This window comes from Diabrotica undecimpunctata, chromosome 10, assembly GCF_040954645.1.
Source record: "Diabrotica undecimpunctata isolate CICGRU chromosome 10, icDiaUnde3, whole genome shotgun sequence".
In the NCBI taxonomy this organism is placed as follows: Eukaryota; Metazoa; Arthropoda; class Insecta; order Coleoptera; family Chrysomelidae; genus Diabrotica; species Diabrotica undecimpunctata.
The window spans coordinates 65,418,992-65,439,812 of record NC_092812.1 but is presented as its reverse complement, the minus strand read 5'-3'; the positions used below and the strand labels follow the sequence as shown (position 1 = coordinate 65,439,812).

At 31.7% G+C, this 20,821-nt stretch overlaps 1 protein-coding gene across 1 annotated transcript in view; it reads right to left on the bottom strand.

Moving 5' to 3' along the window:
- HGTX (HGTX homeodomain transcription factor) overlaps window positions 1–17,638 on the bottom strand; it is a 197,298-nt gene extending 179,660 nt beyond the window's left edge. The window contains exon 1 of the mRNA XM_072546421.1: window positions 16,811–17,638. Within this exon, the coding sequence (XP_072402522.1) occupies window positions 16,811–17,450 (640 nt within the window). The 5' untranslated portion in view covers window positions 17,451–17,638. The remainder of the gene's footprint in view (window positions 1–16,810) is intronic.
- Between the last annotated feature and the right edge of the window lie 3,183 nt (window positions 17,639–20,821).

The following is a 20,821-nucleotide window of genomic DNA, read 5'->3' as shown; positions in this document are numbered from 1 at the left end:
AAAATATCAGCTGAAAACTGTCAGTCAATGTCAAAATTAATTGTATGCTTTTTGCCTTTTTTCATTAATAAATTTATAATGGATATTTATAGTTTCAATTTTATAAATTTAGTAAAACACATCGATCATTAAAAACTCATTTTGAAGAAACTTAAATTTATCTGCAAAAACAACCAAGGAAATAGATAACAGGATACTAAATTAACAATAACTGTAAAAAAGACAGAACCGACTTTAGAAATATTTAGATATTATTAAAAATTTTAAATTATAAAATAAAAAATACAAAAAATTTAATTATAAGGCAAAGTATTTAAATCATTAAATAAATAAACCAGACATATTACGAGTATAAAAAAAAACCAGCCTGAGTAACTGTCCAGTAGTTAAATCATAACAGGCTAGTGGCAACGGTTCACAAGACGCTTAAACTGTACCAAGAGGAAAATAAATGCGGAAAAAGGGAAAGAAATATTAAAAATAATTAAGAACCTTCCGACTACAACAAAAACTTGTAGGATAAGGAACTAGAAAAATAAAACCGAGTGAGACACATAATCACTTAGGTACTGGTAGGAAACACTTTCTGGGACCAACCAATGTAAGACTGATATATAGGTAATTTAAAAGATAGGGAGGTTTTTTCATGACATTTTTTTTCTGAAATAATAACTTCTTTGTTTTAAACTTTGCTTACAGCATTTTTTTTGCTTTTTTGATCAGCGCTGTGGTACTAATTATAACATATTATATATATTTTGCATTGATTTGCCACGGTAGTGACAATTCTGTATTTTTTTCACTTTTCCAAACATTACTCGTTGAAAAAATTTCTTGAATTTTTTTAGGTTGTGCCTGCAAAAACTCTTACCTCACAAGCACAAGAGCTCGTTTTAAATTAAAGCGAGCACTTTGAATTAGAAAAAAGAAAAGGGGGAGGGGTAGCTGATAAAAAATCCGTGAAGACATACAGCTGATGTTGCTTTGTTTTTTTAAATAATCTTAAAACGCGAAAAAAATTATTTTTTAACTATAAAACGTTATTTATAGATTCTGGAGAAAAATTATTCAAATAAAAGTTATAGACCATAAAAAGTTTTTAATTTGAGAGTTTCCAAACTAAAATATATAAGTAATTGACCGAAATAATTGCAAAAAACCATTTGTTTTGTAGTCATTTACAGATGTTAATAACTTTGTTTTTTTTGCATGACATCTAATATAACAACTCAAAATGCTGACAGTTAATATGTTGTGTAGCGTGCTTAATTTCAAACAGATCTACCAAATAGTTTATAAGTTTTTCAATTCGTTTATCCCGGAGAGCGATTAGTTAAACAACTGTACTTGCCCAAATAGTTACTCGAGAGGTTTTTTGTAAATTGCAGTCGATTCTTAAAAAAACTTTAATATTTTATTAAATTTATTATTAAAAAACAGTTTTTAAATGAGCCTACATTTTAGCTTCTAAACATTTATAATAACTTTGATATTTTTTATGTCACACAGTGAATTTAATAAAATGCTGGTGAAAAAACACACTTTCCAAGAAAAAACAAAACCTTCTATGACTAATAATAATGAACAAGGCATAATAATGTGGAGCACAGTTCTCCCCTCCACATTTTCGTAGCGGTATTTTACAAGTACCATCAGTTTAACAAGTTATAACTTTTTACTTATTCACTGAATATGTCATCTGTAAGTTTGATCATAAAATTTAGAACATCATTTACAATCTGTTCAAATTTCAGTGTGTTTTTTCACCAGCTTTTCATTGAGCCTACTTACAAGCGTGTGACATAAAAAATGTCAAAGTTATTTTAAATGTTTATAAGCTTAAAAGTCGGCCCTTTTTCAAATTGTTTTTTATTTAAAAATTTATTAAAATCTTGACGTTTTTTTAATATACCTTAAAAATGAAGCCACAAAGAGTCGATTGCGATTTATAAAATATTTCTAGCGTAACTGATTGGGCAAGTAAAGTTGTTTAACAAATTGAATAACTTATAAAGTATTTGGTCGATTTGTTTGTAATTTAGCAAACTTTAGTAATTCACTGACTTCCACAATTTTGTGTAGTTATATTACATGTAAAATACGAAGTTAACATTTATATATTACTGCAAAACTAAAGGTTTTTTGAAATTATTTCGGCCAATTCTTTGTGTATTTTCATTTTTAAACCCTCACTATTAAAAAACTTTTTTCAATTGACAATTTTTATTTGAACAGTTCAAATTTCATTTGGACAAAATGTATATATAACAAACGTTTGATAGGTTAAAACTATTTTTTTTACTTTTTACGATTGTTTATTAAAAAAAAAAGTTAAATTAGTTGTACATCTTTACATAATTTTCATCAGCAACCCCTCATATACCTTTTAGAACCTTCAAATACCTGTATAAGAATTTTTCAGATTTTTTTTTCTTGACCAGTCTGTGAAAAACTGTGAAAAAATCACTGATTCCGAGTAAAATCTTATAAAGATATTTGAAGGTTGGTGAAACGGTATATGAAGGGTAGCTTATCAGAAATCTGTGAAGACGTACAGCTAATTTTGTTTGGATCAGACACAAAATATGCAACACAACTTAATAGATACGACTATTCCATATGAAACCAATCAAATTATCCTTAAAACACACAGAACCAATGGCAAAAAGCGGTAAAGAAAAATGAGAATTATTTGCTGAACGTTTAGCAATACTATTCCAACCACACAACAATGAAGAAGGTCAAGAAATTATTAATTCTTAAATTCAGAACAACCATTAGTTAACCAATAAGACTAACAACGCCAAAAAAACTTAAAGAAGAAATTTCTAGACTAATTATCAAAAAGTCAACATGAATTGACCTAATAATATCAAAAATGAAACTAACCAGCAAAAATTTGTGCCATAGATCTTGTTTCTCTCTCTTATACACGCCTGAGCCCGAGCGCCCGTCCTGTCATAAGCGCTTCATTAACGATTAAAAAACAATGTTTTAAAATTAAATAAGCCCAAAATACTTATAAGGAAATGATAGAACAAGGTTTGAACTTGAATTCAGGTCCTTGGTGAATTCAAAAATAATATTTTTTTTGTTGTGTTTTTGAGCCTTGAAAAAAGTAATTTTGCATTTTTTTCAATTTTAAATTATTTATCACTTGAAAATTATCAAGTTAAAATTACAAGAGACCTATTTTGTTTAGAATGATCAAAAAAATTTGTCCAGGCCGAAAAAATTAATTGTTACTATTTGTTTAAAAAAAATTGTTTAAAAAAATTTGAACTTTTCGCATGGACCATTGAATCTTATTTTGGGGTATTTGATGAAAATGAATATGCAAAAAAATCTCATAGGAATATATTTCAACACTAAATTAAAAACATGCTAGTCTAATTGTGTATCTATAACTTGATTATTACTTTGATTTCACAAGGTACTATGTTGACTGGGCACTGACTGGTTTCAATAATGCTCTTTGTTTTATCGTTTTGTTTTCTATATAACGATATAATATGTTGTATGTCAAATATTTAAAGAAACTTTTGTTAAATTTTTGTTTATATCATAATTGTTAAACTCCAACGCCTGTTGAGCTGTTTAAATCAATACGTCACTCTGTTGATTAAACATTTAAAATATATAAAAATGTTTATAGCACCAATATTTAAATGATGATTTTTTTACTTCGATGTTCGTGAAAGCATTCCATCAAACTCCAGGAAAAGATACTTCAACAAAGCTATCAAGTAGATCACTAATCCATCTCGGAGAAAATTCCCTCAGGTGTCAATATAATGATTATTAACAGAGGATAGCAAACATATTAAGTCAACCTTCGTAGTGTTTGCACGATGTGACAGAATAAACAGTCAGAATCAACAATTTGCTCTGTGGAGTGTTATGGGGAACGTGCAGATATTGGTGTTTACGATAGGAATTATGGTCATATAGGTAAACCCTGGGAGGACGTAAATGATCAACATGCTAGTCACCACCTCTCCATGCACGTAGCATTATTAATAACCTTAAACGTAATTCTCGGACATTCACACATTATTAAGGATCATTTCTTAGTCTGAACAACACACAGAAAAATTAACGCATACAAATAAAAAACTCTAAGGAAATGCGCTAAACATTTCTCAAAAAATAGTCAAAAGAAATTTATTTAAAAAGCTTTATGTTTGCGAAAAATATACATTAGGAATATTTCCAGATTGTATGATAACTTTATTATTTACTTTAAACTTCCAATTAGAAGGTTATCGTCAACATTCTCAACGATAAAACCAACTACCCCAGGAAGCAAAGCCGAAAAAGCACTTGAAAAATTACTAGGCGCTATTTTTCAACTGGAATATCCGGGGGATGTCAATAAAAAAGGTATACCATCTAGTCGGTATCGACATTTTAATTGCGTCATGGTTTTTTATTCTGTTTATTTTATTATAAAACTAATATACTATTTTATGCAAGTTTCCAAAAAAATGTTAGGTTTTGTTCCAGATGGTGTTAACCTACAAAAGGAAAACTGATCGTCAAAAGTGGTCAACAGAGACCATGCAACAGGCTGTAAATGTTGTAGTTCCTCAGAAAACTTTAGAACGTAATGTCAAAAAACAATGAGATAATTGATAAACAATTTGACTTTGCTGATAAAAATAGGATTAGGCACTCCTTTAACAATAATCATAAAATGGCTAGACAGCGATGGATGCAGGGATTTTTAAATATACATAAAGAGTTGAAAATCAGAAAGCCCGAGGCTACGTCAGGTGCCCGTGACATGAGATTTAACAAAGAGGCTGTTCAACGATTCTTTAAACTGTTGGAAGAAACTGTCCAGAAGCTATAAATTAATAGCAGAAAAAAATTTCAACGTAGAAGAAACAGGAGTTACGGTCAGTCCAAAGGGGGTTTCTAAAATAGCTTCAAAAGGAAAGCGCCAAGTTGACTTGCTTTTATCCACCAAGAGGGATGAAACTATAATTGCAGAAATTTGTTTCCCTGTCTCAGAAGCCCTTATGCCTCCCATGCTAATATTTTCCCGAAAACGAATGCAACAGGGATTGTTGGATGGCCTCGTGCCTGGTGGTTGGGTTGAGCTTAATAAAAAAGGATAGATAAGGCATTGTGTTTTCCACGGTTTAAGAAGTTTGTCGAGTAGTCTAGAGCTTCAAAGGATTCAACGCTTATGCTTCTGCTAGATGGTCATTCATCACATACGAAAAATCTAGACGTAATTAATTATGCAAGGGAAAATGTGTGGAAATTTTATTTTTTCCATCTCATTGCACGTATGACCTACAGCCTTATGAAGCCTTTAAGTGCATATTATGACAACTAAATAAAGAAATGGCTTAGAATACATCTTAGAAGAGTACCAACATTTCAGCAAATTTCGTGCTTATTTAGTGGGACATGTTTAAGAGCAGATACTGCGATAAATAGTTTTAAAACAACCAGCGTGTGGCCTGTTGATATGGGCATTTTTTCTAAAGCAGGTTTTTTACCATCACCTACAACTGATACAGAAATTGACCGCAGTGGACCGAAAAGTCAAGTAGATCCTACTGTATAGTCCATTACAGTGAACAGTTCCTAGCCTTCAACTAAGATCGTCCATTAGAGAGCCGCCCGAGCCTCAACCAAGATCCTCTCAAGAAAGTGACTATAGTTTAAAGTTCGTAAGTTCCAAAGCTATCGTAGCAGTGCCTAAAGTAAATCAATCCCAGAAATGCGTATCAAAAAAGAGGTAAAACCGCCATTTTACCGTCTTTGCCTTACAAAACGGAGCTGGAATTGGCACAGGAAAAAACGCAGGCCATGGAGGCAAAACCAACAAAAAGAAAGATAGTCGATAATCTAACCAAATCACAGACGAATAAAAAATCGGAATTGAAAAAAACTAAAAAAGTAGAGTCAGATTCAAAAGGAGAAGATAGTGACACTGACTGCTTGTACTCCGGAGACTTTTATTCAAGTCTCACAGAGAGATGGATGAGCTGTTCCAGTTGCCATATATGGGCTCACAAAATATGTGTAGGTGTAGAAGATAAAGATGATAAAGTAGTACCTGTATTCGAATTTTGTCAATAGGCTTTCTTGGTTTTAATTTCGTACCCCACTTTACCCTAAACGATGGGCATAATGGGGTAATTTACATTATTTTCTGGTTTTTCATATAAGAAAATCTTTTACTTTTTTAACTTTAAGTTATATTAATAAATAGTTACTATTATAACAATGAAATTTGCCTTATTTAAAGACTTTTAAAGTTACAGATTTGTTTTAATTTTAAATTTAAACCTTAAGTACTCCATTTTGCCGCCTTTTCCCTAAATAATCTTTATCCATTGCGGTTTAAAACTGTGTCATCTCATCAGCATATCTTAAGTTGTTGATTACTACACAATTGGCAATTATACCTTCTGTTCTGTCTTCCACAGTTTCCTCGTAAATCTTTTCTGTGTATAAATTAGATACAAGCGGAGAGAGGACACATCCCCGTCGAACTCCTCTCATAAGGAGCTTCGTCTGACCTTTAATACTAAAATTAGCTGTCTGATTCCAGGATAAACCGCTTATTACCCAAATGTCCCGTCCATCCAGACCTCTGTCATTTAAAATAGCTCATAATCTTCAAATATTTGTATAGTATTTGTAGAACTATTTCGCAGAAATTCTAACCATTATTTTATTTTTGCACGCTTATTCCGAAATATTCAGTTTTTTTTATTTAGACCTGCAGTTGTAATCTATATTATTCGTAAAAAATTAATATCAATATTGTAATAACTGTACACCTGTAGACAGATACGAATAAGCAATGCCTAACAGTGTGATTTATTACTTTCTCTCAATACTAAATAAAGTTTAGATATTTTGTGTGAGTTGACCAGTATTTAAAAATAAAACAATAGATGAGTTCAATTTTCATTACAGGAATGTTATGATATGGGATGCGGGCCATATGAGAGCTTTATCTCTAATGGCATATTTAATAAACATATTGAATAATATCTAAGTACTAACAGCGAAATAATTTGTATAATTTCTTTCCTTTGGCTGTCGATGTTAATGAATAAAATCAATCATTATATACGTGGATATTATTATTATTTAGAAATGATTACACTTGATTTTATAAATCTATAAGTGCCACATTGTAATTATCTGGATGATAATCTGAACATATGTCAGCCTGATAATATCGTATTTAATTTGACTAGATGAGAACAGCAGAAAGATATAATATTTGATAACCAACAACAAATTTACACCGTATAATTAGCTTCATCGTAAATACACGGTTTATTGTCCACAACACAGCGAATTGGGTAAGATAAAATTAATTATAGAGAATTCCCTTTAGGTCTACAACTACAGAAACCCCCAGAGGAGAACTGTTCCATTTTTGTTTATTAATAACCTGTTGTACTAAATATAAACCTACAGGGTGCGCCAAAACTGTGGTTTTCTTGTACCACTAAACTATTGAGTACATAAAAAACATGTTTACAGCAAACCTGATTTATATCAAAGACATCCATAATTTAAAATTATTTTCGATTATAGAGGGTCAGTCAGAACTGAGGAATGAACCAATGTTTTGTTTTTTAAATTGAACACCCGGTATATTAAATCGTTTTAAATATATTTTTTTAAATATGAAGCTGATATTTATGTTTTGCGATATTGTGTTTTGTAGAAAATAAAAACTTTTCTTTTGGTATGATGTTCGTTTTGTAAATATTTAAAAAAGAACTATAGATTTTATGTTTTGCATATTTTTTATTAATAAATTTTGTATATCTAGTGTTATATACACCATTAGCAATAGTATTGTTATTGTTAATATTATATGTATTATTGTTATTATTGTTAATGATGTCACCGTAAACAATATTAGATATGCTGACGATACCTTAGTGCTGGCTAATTGCGGAGATTTTCAAAATCTAATGAACAACATAAAACAAACATATGATCCATATGAATTAAAATTCAACCTAAAGAAAACTAAATATATGATAGATAGCAAACAAAACTATATACTGGATTACGGTATAAGAGTAGAGTGTAGAGAAACTCGTGTATCTCGACAGTAATATCAATGTCAGCTGGGATCCAACCGTAGAAATTAAAAGCCGTATAGAACAAGCCCTAGAGTGGAGAGAGAACTCTTTGAATTAATTAAAAAACGCAAGATTGGTTACCTTGGGCACATATTGAGAGGAGCAAAATATGAAATACCACAGTTAATCCTAGAAGGGAAGATCGAAGGTAGGAGAGGAGCCGGCCGCAAACAATTATCCTGGTTAAGGAATATTAAAGAATGGACAGGAATACACAATACAGGTGAGCTGTGTCACGCCGCCAAGAACAAAATTCTACTAATGAGATAGTCGCCTACGCACTTTGGTGTATGGCATGTTAAGAAGAAGAAGAACAAGCCCGAGCTATATTTGATATATTTTTCCAGTGCTACTGTATGGAGTGGAAGCATGGACTCTAAGTGAGACGATGCTTAAACGCTTGGAACATTATATAGACGACTACTACGAATAAGCTGGGTAGACAGAGTTAAATGAGGAGGTCCTTAGAAGCCTGAACCAAACAACACAAGTAGTCAATATAATAAAGGGATGCAAACTGTAATACTCGTACTTTGGTCACATTATGAGATTAAATTTCAACTATTTTTTACTAGCATACGTTTTTTATTTTAATCTTTGATATTTTAATGAATGTTCTGTAATCAGATTATAATTCTTATAATTTTTGTTTGTTATAAAAAATATATAATTGTTTTTGTTGATACAAAAAAGTGTTTTAACAAAAATCAACGAAGACATAAAATATATAGTTCTTTTTAAATACCTGCAAAACGAAGCATGCTAGATATGTATAACCTTATAACAAACAAAAGGTTATAATATTTTCTACAAAATACACTACTAATATAAAGGGTGTTCCATGAAAATATGTGAATATTTTGTATTTGAAAATAGAGATCACACTTTATACTGTATGGCTAGATGTCAAAGATATTAACTTACCTATTTAAAAATGACACTACACTAAAAAAACTTTGATGTCATTTACTTTTTTATTACCTTGGAAACCTAATCCACAGCCTTTTAAATGTTACCATTTTTCTCAATAATAATGTAAATATTACGAGAAATATTAACTTTTCATATTTTTAAAAATATATTCAAAAATGGTTTAATATATAAGGTATTCCATTAAAAAAACAAACAACTTCGATTCATTTCGTTATTCTGACTGATCCTGATTAATCAAAAATGGTTTTAAATTATAAACATTTTTGATATATGATCAGTTTTGTTATAAACATTTTTATATGGTCCCTAGTTTAGCCGTAAAGAAAACCATAGGTTTGGCTCATCCTGTATGTATATATATGTGATTGTCGTTGCTGACTGACAAAAAATTAACAAAAACGGAATAGGAGTTTAGTTGGAAAAACAGCTGAATGGAAATGAGTAGGTACCTACTTACTTTTTTTCACAAAATTATTAACATTTTCACGGAATCGTTGCAAAACTACTAGATTTAGTATCATTCATATGAACATTATAATCTTATATACTAAAACGCTAAGCCCTTTTCTTGTCCACCACTTTACTCAAAAACCATATTAGATAATTAAAATATTTTTTCGGAATATTATTAGTATTACGTATGAGATTGTCAAGATATACTTTTGGTACAAAAATTCACTTCCGGTTTTGAGATGACCGGAAGTTAAAATTTACTTTAAGTTTTAGACCCCACAATGTATATATGGATCGAAAGGTCTCGTCGAGACGAATCTAAATATGTACTTCCGGTTGCGATCCGACACCGGAAGTGACCCGAAACGCGCATAAAACGTCAAGATAGAGCAAATCTGACACCGGATTCGTGATCAGCATGCAAAATTAACTGCTAAATGATATCCATGTCGACATTTGATGAACTAAAAATTGCATTCCGGTTTTGAGGTCGACTTCCGGTTTGGTTTGAAAATAAAAATTTCATTTAAAAAACTCGATGTCGAGTTGGTCCGCTAGTACATTACCTACTTACTGAATATGATAGGAATGCCGTAAGTTGTGATGTAAAATAACAATTCATGAGGAACACAAGAACGCATAAAATGTATATTTTAACAAATTGTTATGAAAAATTGAAATTTGCAAGTAAAGTACGTGCTAAATCGTGACAATCATGTGTTCGAAAACCTAGGTATATTAGAAGTGCCGCTGAAATTGACAATTGATAGAAACTAACAAAAATATATTGATCCGTATCGATTTAGAATTATTGTTAGTTACATACAAATGGGGGCTGCAATGTTTAGGTAGTTAAGAAAGAAACCAGTATTACAAACCACGAGAGAAATTTTAAGAAGTATCAATTTTCACATTACTTGTTACGGCAAAAATACAGTTTGATATATTAATACCATGGAAAAGCAGTGGATTTGCTGGCTTCATAACCAAAGAACTTGGTTCAATACGACGATGATCTTTTTCGAGTAAGTAGCTGTGAACAGTGTCAAAATTGTCCCGATGATCGCCAGCATCCAGATGGAATATGCACAATAACATATAAATTCAGAAAGGACTTTAAAAGGAGTTTTACTATGTTTTGCTATAAAAAAGATCAGTTTTACTATGAAAAGAGATACAGATGGAATAGACAGTTAGTAGATTTCACCAAGGTAATTTAAGTTAGCTTTATTATTGATACAGTTGGGTTGTGAAATTAATGCCATTTCTAAGAACAGTCTTTTCTTGTTGTTGTTGCAGACTGGGATTTTAAAAAGTTCAAGTTCATGGTACGGCTATCATTGAAAGAGTACTCTGCCAAAGCACATATTTGGGATCTCAATCACTTTTATGGAGGACAAAGCGTTCTTAATAGATGTCAAAAGAGGAACATATTCTCTATTATAGTCTTTGTAGCGAACAGTTTATCACATTAAAAGATGCATCTGTGAGGACCTGGCTCCTAAGATGAAACAGCTAGTTCGGAAGATTTTTTTGGACAAACGGATATCAAGCACAGGCCTAAAAATCCTGCTCGATTTGTGTGTTATATGCTTGAAGGTTAGTAATATCGCATCACTAAAAACGGAATGATCTCTAATGATAGACATGTAAAACAAGTTATTATTTCAGTCTCTACCTTATATCAAGAATCTTTATAAGTCAAACATTACTGAGTCAATTTCTCTATATTTTTCATCTTTGTTGACGTCTTTCTATGAAAATTTGGATGTATAAAATACCAATATATATCCTTATATTATTAACTAGTTATACAGTTATTAATACTTCCCAAAATTTTCCTCCCTTTCTAAACTGTTGAAATATTGTCGTATGTCTGCAATCCAGAATATTCCTAAATCGATATGCATCGACTTTATTAGTTGCTATCGATTTTCATTTTTATCAGTAATTCTAACCTACGCTTTCAATCACGTGCTTTTCAAAAGGTAATACGCATATTGATTTTTATTTCTTGGTTAATTCCCTGGCAAGTTTCAATGTTTCATAACAATTCGTATAAACTGTACTTTCTATAATGTTCTTAGGGTCTTTACGAACCGTCATTCTACATCACTACATACGGCATCATTCTCAAATTCAGTAAGTAATAACTATAATTTTCACATGGTTGATACTGATGAAAGTGCATTTGTAGCCCTTACCTAAGTATAGAAACCACAAAAAAAGATCTGAGCCAGAAAAAATTAAACACAAAAAAGGATTCAGTTTCAAAATTAAACAGAAAATTAGTTATTAATAAATAATTTATAAATATAAAAATGTAAACAAAATAGAAACAAATTAGTAGATAGCCGATAAAAAAGAACTTTGCAATTCAGGAATGTTCAAGACAATAGTATGCCTATAGAAGGAGATGATAAAGAAAAAATTGATGAAGCCAGAGCCAGGGTAAAAGTCACAAGAGAATAAATAAGGGATACTTAGTACTTACAAGTGAACTAAAAACTGGAAAGCCTCAGAATCGATAGCATACCAAATGAACTCTTAAAATACGGAGGTTAAACAATAATCAATAGCATAAAGGTCCTTTTTCAGATATATAATTTTATACCATACCAATTGAGAACGAGCATTACAATACCAACACATAAAAAAGGAAATAGTAGAATTTGTACCAACTATCACAACTTTACAAATACTACAGCCTTTAGATCGGACAAGAACAGCCAAGGCACAGGGATTCAGAAATTTTTGTCGGAGGGGGGGGGGGTCATCGATTGATATGATTTATGCCTCATGTAAGGAGGGAACCATTTTCTCAATAATCACTTTAAGCGATATATTAAACCAATGAGAAGTTATTAAAACCCAAATACCCTACGGGTGCAAAGAAGGGTACAATATTAAGGAATCTTAAACTTACACTTAAAAAAAGTTTAATTTAAAATTAAAACAGTAAAATCAAGTGTACAAGACTATTAAACCGAAGGAAAGTTATTAAAATATAAATACATCATGAAAAATCAAGGACTGTCAATTTTAAAGACAATTAATTTAAATCCACCTATCGTATAGCTACAAAAACAAGAACAAACCAAGGATAAATAAGTATAAAACAAAGTTAAGTAATTTAAATGCAATAACTCAATGGAAGTGTAAACATTATTGAATGTATTGAACATTTTTAATAAACTCAATCTTATCGTTGGGTATCCGTTATTAATTTGTAAAAACATTCTGTTATTCCTTGTTGCTATACGGAGTGGAAACAAGGACTCTCGGAAATGTGTGTTTTTCGAAAGATGCTGAGAATTTCGTGGACGGAGCGCATGGAGCTGAGAAGAATGAGGACTGAGAAAGAACTCGTTAATATTGTAAACAACAGAAAAACGAGTCATCTAGGACATATTTATAGAGGAGAAAAATATAACTTTCTACGACTCATAAAGGAAGGGAAAGTAGAAGCAAAAAGAGGTACAGGAAGAAGAAAATGCTCCTTGCTGAAGAATATAAGAGACTGGAAATGCGTGGACCCACATTCGATACTAAGAACAGCTCAAGATAGAGAGCAATTTGCTGTAGTTATAGTCACCCTTCCATAATGAAGAAGATTTTAGAATCTAGAACCTTTAGAAGAAGATTCTCTGGCACTCAAATGACGAATTGACAAAATTTGAAAATCGCGTAACTCTAAATTCGCAGAAGTCGGGGTAGCGCTAGTCGAGGTATTACTGTTATTCAGAATTGTTGATTTTTTTAAAGAGCAATGTAAAAAGGCTCCGCATAATTCTACACTTATCCCTAAAATAAATGAGTTTGAATCATTTAAACTCTTGACTTCCTGCTTATAGGGTTGACGGATTTTAAATTATTTTATTGATACTTTTTTTTTTGGAGGGCCCCTGTGAACCTCCTGAATCCGCCACTGTAAAGGCCTAATATAAGAGGAAGTCAGAGGGAAGAAGAAATTGTGGAAACAACTATGAAATAAGAGAAAGAGACTTGGACGATACCGACTGGGAGGACAAGAATCAACAAATATCAGAACTCTTTATATATACATTTTTGACATTCCTAATCCAGATATTTATTAAAGTTAGTGTATAAAATAGTAAATAAGATTAACTATTACCATACTGCTGACATTTCAATAAGCGATTGGTCACCCAAATGTCCTTAAATTAGCCTTGGTGAACATTTATGGAAAAATATTAAAAGAAGTCATATCAGCCAACCATAACCAAGTGGTGATTGCAGTAATTTGAAACTAAAAGAATATTAAAATAATTTTCGCTGGCTCCTTAATATTGTAAACAACAGGAAAAGGAGTTATCTAGGACATATTTACAGAGGAGGAAAATACAACTTTCTACGACTCATAATGGAAGGGAAATTAGAAGCAAAAAGAGGTACACGAAGTAGAAAATGCTCCTTGCTGAAGAGTGTAAGAGACTGGAAAGGCATGGATACACATTCGATACTAAGAACAGCTCAAGATATTGAGCAATTTAATGTATTTATAGCCACCCTTCCGTAATGAAAAAGGAACCTTGAGAAGAAGATTCTCTGGCACTCAAATGACGAATTGACAAAATTTGAAAATCGCGTAACTGATCGCGTAACGTAGGGTTGATGGGATTTAAATTATTTATTTTAAAATTATTTTATTGATATTTATTTTTGTTTGGGGGCCCCTGTGACTTCCCCCTGGATCCGCCACTGCCGAGGCCTAATATAAGAAGAAGTCAGAGGGAAGAAGAAATTGTGGAAACAACTATGAAATAAGAGAAAGAGACTTGGACGATACCGACTGGGAGGACAAGAATCAACAAATATCAGAAATCTCTATATATACATTCTTAACATTCCTCATCCAGATATTTATTAAAGTTAGTGTAAAAAATAGTAAATAAGATTAACTATTAGCATACTGCTGACATTTCAATAAGCGATTGGTCACCCAAATGTCCTTAAATTGGCCTTAAATTAGGTGAACATTTATGGAAAAATATTAAAAGAAGTCATACCAACCAACCATAACCAAGTGGTGATTGCAGTAATTTGAAAATAAGAGAATATTAAAATAATTTTCGCTGGCGTGTTGTAAATAAAGGTGAAAATCAAAAATAGTTTAAGAATTTAAAAAAAAGCTGCTTTCGTTTCAGAAAGACCTAGGTATAATGAAAAGGTCATTTAATTCATTCATATTTGAGAAATAAAAACCTCTTTTTTTTAATTTGAGGCAGTCATTGACTAATACATCAAGAAATTTTGTGCTTCGTGAAACTGATAAAGTTGTAGGAGAAAAGCATTTTTGTTTAACATTTTCTACTTATTATAACAGTAGTATCTTCACAAAGCATGATATTAATGTCAAAATTTACCTTAGGTACAATGATAACAATGATAGACGAAAAGTAGGTATTATACTATTGTTCGTAGTCTCAGACAGGAAGTAATCAAACATACGAAAAAAGTTTACTGTACCATAAATGTAGTAGAAAATAAGATACTTCTAGTAATACGTAAATGGGTGTAGCAGATAAGTAATTACTAAAAACACAGCACAAAAAAAATGAAACCATAAAAGCTAATAACAAAATCAGCCGGCGGCATTTGACTGTATTGTCAATCCAAGATCATCTCAAATAGGTAGTAATTTATTAAGTACTCCCTTTTTCTAGAATAAATTTTGATAAATTGAAATTGTTAATTCTTTTTCATAATATATATTAGAAACATGTCAATATCTAAAAAAAAACATAATATATCTTGGATAATAAAAATAAAAATTCTTTGATGAAATTATATAGAATTGTTGTTAGGAGACCAAATACATATTTAAAGGGCCTTACTATTGGGATAGTATAATGAGATTTCTGGTTTTCCTTACGATTTACAATGAAATTTCCAACACGGAATTTTAGAGTAATCATTTAGTAGGATGATAGATATGATGAGACAATTCACATGTCGGCTATATTTTTAATAATGATTTCAGATAATCAAATAAACTTTTAAATAAACTTTTATATAGAGCACACCCCAAAAATACTAGAAACACCAATGATATTTATACTTTATTAACAGTAATAAAATGTCTAAGTTGTTATAATGGAGGTGGTAATTTTCAGTATAATGAACATAATACTTAACATTGGCTTCAGGGAATTGGTAATAAAAATGTTTAAACAAACTTGTGACAGAAAAGAAAAATTGTCTGTTACATGACTCCTTTCTTGGAAAGAATTTAATAAAATTCACTAAAAGTATAATTCAAAAAATTCCAATTATATGAAGCAAACTACTGGAATACAATAAAATATTCACGGGGGTCTAAATTTATGGTATCCAGCTGTGCGACAATGTTTCAAATAACATATAATTTAACAAATATTGACGAAGGAGAGTTCAAATTGGAAATATCACTTATTGTAAAAATACAAACGTATTTTAGAGATAGGTACACAAAGCATAATTATGAAATACAAGATATTGTGTGTGTGTGTACGTATTAAAAAGAGAGAAGACAAACTTCTTAAGAGTAGAGATAGGTAACATATATTAGGTAAAATAATTATTATGAAAAATAAGAGAATGCCAAGTAAAGATCAACTTTAACAGACCATTAATGATATGTTTCATGTAGAAATACCAATCATGAATGAAAAGTATAAGCCACATAAAAGCGCTAGCAATAAATCTTTTGAATCAATGTCAACACAACCAATAAAACGATCGTAAACTTTTAAAAATAAAAAATTTATTGTAAAAATGTATGTGTATATATTTGGTGTACACATTAATTTTATATCTAATAATTAGGGTAAGCTAGGTATTCGGCGTATATTTAATTATAAGACAAAATTTTAGTTAATGTTTATTGTTTACTATGGTAACGAAGATGGTAAAATCGCAATAAAGAAATATTAAAAATTATTTGAAATTAGATAAATAATTCAAAAATATGAATGACATGATATTTTACCCTCGTAGTCGACTGAACATTTACTAAATTTTGTTGAAAAATAATTCGGTGACTCAAAACCGAGAAATAAAATAATGTAAATAATATTCAAACTACTAAAAATATAAAAATTTTTGTCGACTGATAAAAATTTATTTACACAAATTTTTACTTTTTTCTGTATAATATTTATTTTGACAAGCGTTTTATATTTTATTTGTTGTAATGGTGTAACTAATATTTTGGTTTATTAGAAAATATGACTAAACTGTTAATTTAGAAAGTGGTTATTTGTTTTAAATATTTGAGTACTTACTGCTACTAAGGCGATCCCTCCAGGACATGGGATTAAGTCCCTGTATTCCACCAGGCCAGTAAAGGCCTCCTGTGCCTCTTCCAAGGTCAACAGGAGGTTTGTTGACGGAATTGGCGGCATGATGGTGGAAGAAGGCAGCTGCGGCAATGTTGAATCCCCGCAGACCGGAATTGGAAGCACTTTGAGCGCTATTCGACGCCATGCCCAGAGTGTTTTGGGTAAAGCCGAGATTGTGTGGAAAATGTAAAGGACCGGTTGTGATTTGAGTGGGTCTGGATAAAATATGGTCAATGCCGTGTGGATTCGCACCTTGAGAGCTATTGCTGTTGCTGGTGGCCCCTAAAGGGCTCCTCGACGTCAAGCCTGACCGTTCTACGTGCAAACTTGTACGTTCTAGCAAGACGTCGGCGTCACTCTTTTCTTGCCCATGAAGATGTTCGGAATTAAGGTGAGTTTGATGGTGTTTCATCTCTGTCATAGAATGGAGGGCAGCAAGCGGGGCCGCCAACATATTGCGATGCTCCAAATTAAGAAAACTGAGATTTTGATGACTGGCGAATTCGAGCATTTTTGAAACTGGAGGTGGTGGAGTTACTGAAACTTCTGATCTATCGCTGGACGCGTCGCTGTGCTGCGTCATTGCTACTGGAGACGCCGTGGTTGCAACCTGAAGACGCGATCAAGCCGCGTCACCGAGGAAGGTCTCAGGGCTAAAAACGATGTCGTTAAAAAAATCACGAATACACGTGGCCCTCACAGCACATCACATATAATCACAGATAACGATTGTTTGTATACCTATACTGTCAATATAAAATAGTCCTCCCCGTGTATCGGTCACTATTGGGTTGACAATGAACTAAACCGACTGAAGGAAAGACTGTGCTCAGTGAGGTGAGCTTAGTGGGCGGTGGCCAGAAACAAGGTGATACCAAGTGGGGGATGTCTATAAACTGAACTACATGTTAAATATGTGCTACTGGTAAGCTCATTACAGGGGCCTCTATGGCAGTTAGTGATTCGGTGCGTGTCGTCCGGCTGCGTGGTTGCTATCTGCTCTATTTTTAAAAGAGATTAATGCTTTTTTCATTGGCGGGAAGGTGGTGCGCACTGAGGGAAGGCTCGACGCTATTGGCGAGTTCCGTCATCTCTGGCTACGCCCGCCATTCGTTCGAAGACCGCCCTACCCCCGGCCGGATAGGAATTATCGCAATATACATAGAACTCAATCTGTAAGGAGGTATTTTACTAACATAAACATGTTGTCGGTAGAAGAAAGCTTTGACTAGTTAAGTGCTTACCTTGGGGCTCGGCTTTGCCTCCTATATTGTCGATTATCGAGAGACGCAGAATTATTCATATATTCGCATTGCCTCAAATCACAACAAAATTGCCATGTACAGGATGTTGCATCCTATTCAGTTTTATATTATTTAATATACATATCTAAAAACCAATATTTTAAATGAACACTTTAAGTGAAGTTATTTATAAGGAATGTTTAAAAATTAAAAAGAAATTTTTAAACGTCCTATCTACAGTGTTATTGACAGTATTTAACGTACAGTAAAATCATATGGCAAATTATTTTATCGAGAATTTTAAGTAAAAAGAAATTGTTAAAAATTAAGTTTTGCATAATTTAAAATCTAAAATAAAATTCTCGGATACCAAATTTTCGTGGCCATATACTAAGTGTGTCATAAAATCAATATCATGACGCCTTGGAATAAACTTATTATACAGAGGATAGTCAAGAAGTATAAATACAAATAAAAGTGCACATGTTTAAAACATATATACTCATGTATATATATATATATATATATATATATATATATATATATGTATATATATATATATATATATATATATATATATATATATATATATATATATATATATAATGTTTATATATACATGGTGATTCATTAGTGTTATAAAGCGCAGTACATCCGCTATAATAATAGATAGCAATAAAATTTAATAACAAAAATTTTAGGCAATTTTAAGGTTCACATTACAAAATTGGTTAAAATGTTACAGGGTGTCTGATAACATAGTGGCAGACCACTTTTTTTTTAAATAGAACACCCTGTATTTTATTTTATATTCGAAATCTTCTTCATTATAACAATGTTTGCTTAGTTATAAAGGTTTGTTCTGTTATACGGGGTATTTACAAAGTTATAAAAATTTTCTATGAAAATCGAACAAGTTCAACTCCCTGTATAATTAAAATAAAGATGCACAACAACATTAATATTTGCTGCCACATTTTTTTATTAATTGTCAAAATTTTCAAAAATAATTGATGTTGCTAATTTTCTTTATATAAAATACAGGGTGAGCCAAAACGCAAGTAGGTACATTATTTTCTTAGTAATTTTAAATAGAACACCCTGTATTTTGTCACTATCGAAAAGTACCATTACCATATGTTAATTTTTATGAAATATTCCATATGACTAAATTTAGTAGTTTTTGACATATTTTCTTTTTTAAAAGCAAATTGTTAATTAGGTGTCAACATTTTTACAAATTTTAAGTAAGCCTTGACGGAATTGTTTATAACTCACAGCTCAGCATGATTGTTTGTATATAAACTTACTAAATGGTTAAGATGAGTTTGACTGTTGATTAAATGAACGGTTTCTTGAGAGGTAACTATAACAGCAAGGTTTGAAATATTGAAGAATCGGTTCAATCGCACTGGTTCAGTTATGTATGAAAACCACTAACGAACAAAAAGTACTGTGACAGAGGAAAACGAAATAAACTTGTTGCTGGCAGTTACTGAAAATCCACATACAAGTAAACGGAGTATTTCCAAACAAAGGACTAACTTATTACTATGTGCAAAAACAGAATGCACCCGTACTGTATTCAATTGCACCTAGAACTAAATCAGGAAGATTTTAAAAAGAGAATGGTAATTTTGTGATAAAATGAATCAACAGAGAGATTTCTTCGATGATGTACTATTTAGAGATGAAACTACCTTTCATAAAAACAGTTCTGTTAATAGGCATAACTTTTTGATATTCAATCTGTACTCGGAGCACATTTTTGAAGAGGCTCTAAAAGATATTGATGAAGGCATCTCAATAAATGGAGTCAACTACTTGGGAACTATAATTAGTGAGTCGTGGGACAATACATAAGAGATTAAATGTCGTATCGGAAAGGCAAAAAGTGCATTCTTGACTATGAGCTCTGTGTTCAAGAGCCATGACCTCATCCTAGAAACAAAAATAAGGCTCCTTAAATGTTACTAGGCTATCTATCAAAACTTTAGGCTTTTGAGCTATGGTTATACAGAAGGATCCTCACGATACCATAGACAGACAAAGTTACCAATGAAGAAGTATTACGGAGGATGAACACAACCGCGGATTGTAAGCTGCAGTACTTGGGACATCTAATGAGAAATCAAGGCAGATATGAGCTACTCCAATGCATTTTGCAAAGTAAAATTGAAGAAAAAAGGGCCCCAAGATAAAGAAGAATATCCTGGCTTGCTAACCTGAGAGCATGGTATAAAAAGACCTCAACACAGCTATTCCGTATAGCAACCAATAAAGTCATCATAGCCAGAATGATCGCCAACGTTCAGAATGGAGAGACACCCTAAGAAGAAAAATCCAAAACACATGGTTACACACAGTCAAATTACGTGTAGAGAGGTATTGTTGGCAATCATGTCATGGGAACATATTTTTCTGAAGGAAATCTAAATGGTGCGATGTATTTAGATTTTTTAGTAAATCAATTCTACTGTATTCGTGAACAAATGTGGTCAAAAATGAACTTAACGATCAGTTTCCTAAAAGATGGATTGGACGGAATGGACGAGTAACGTGGCCACCCAGATCACCAGAATTTAATAAAATTTACTAATTTTTCTGTGGTTATGTTAAGAATGAAGTTTATAAAATACCTACAACAATAAGGGATGGGATGAGAGATAGAATACGAAATGTAATTCAAAGTGTTAGTGTACAAATGATT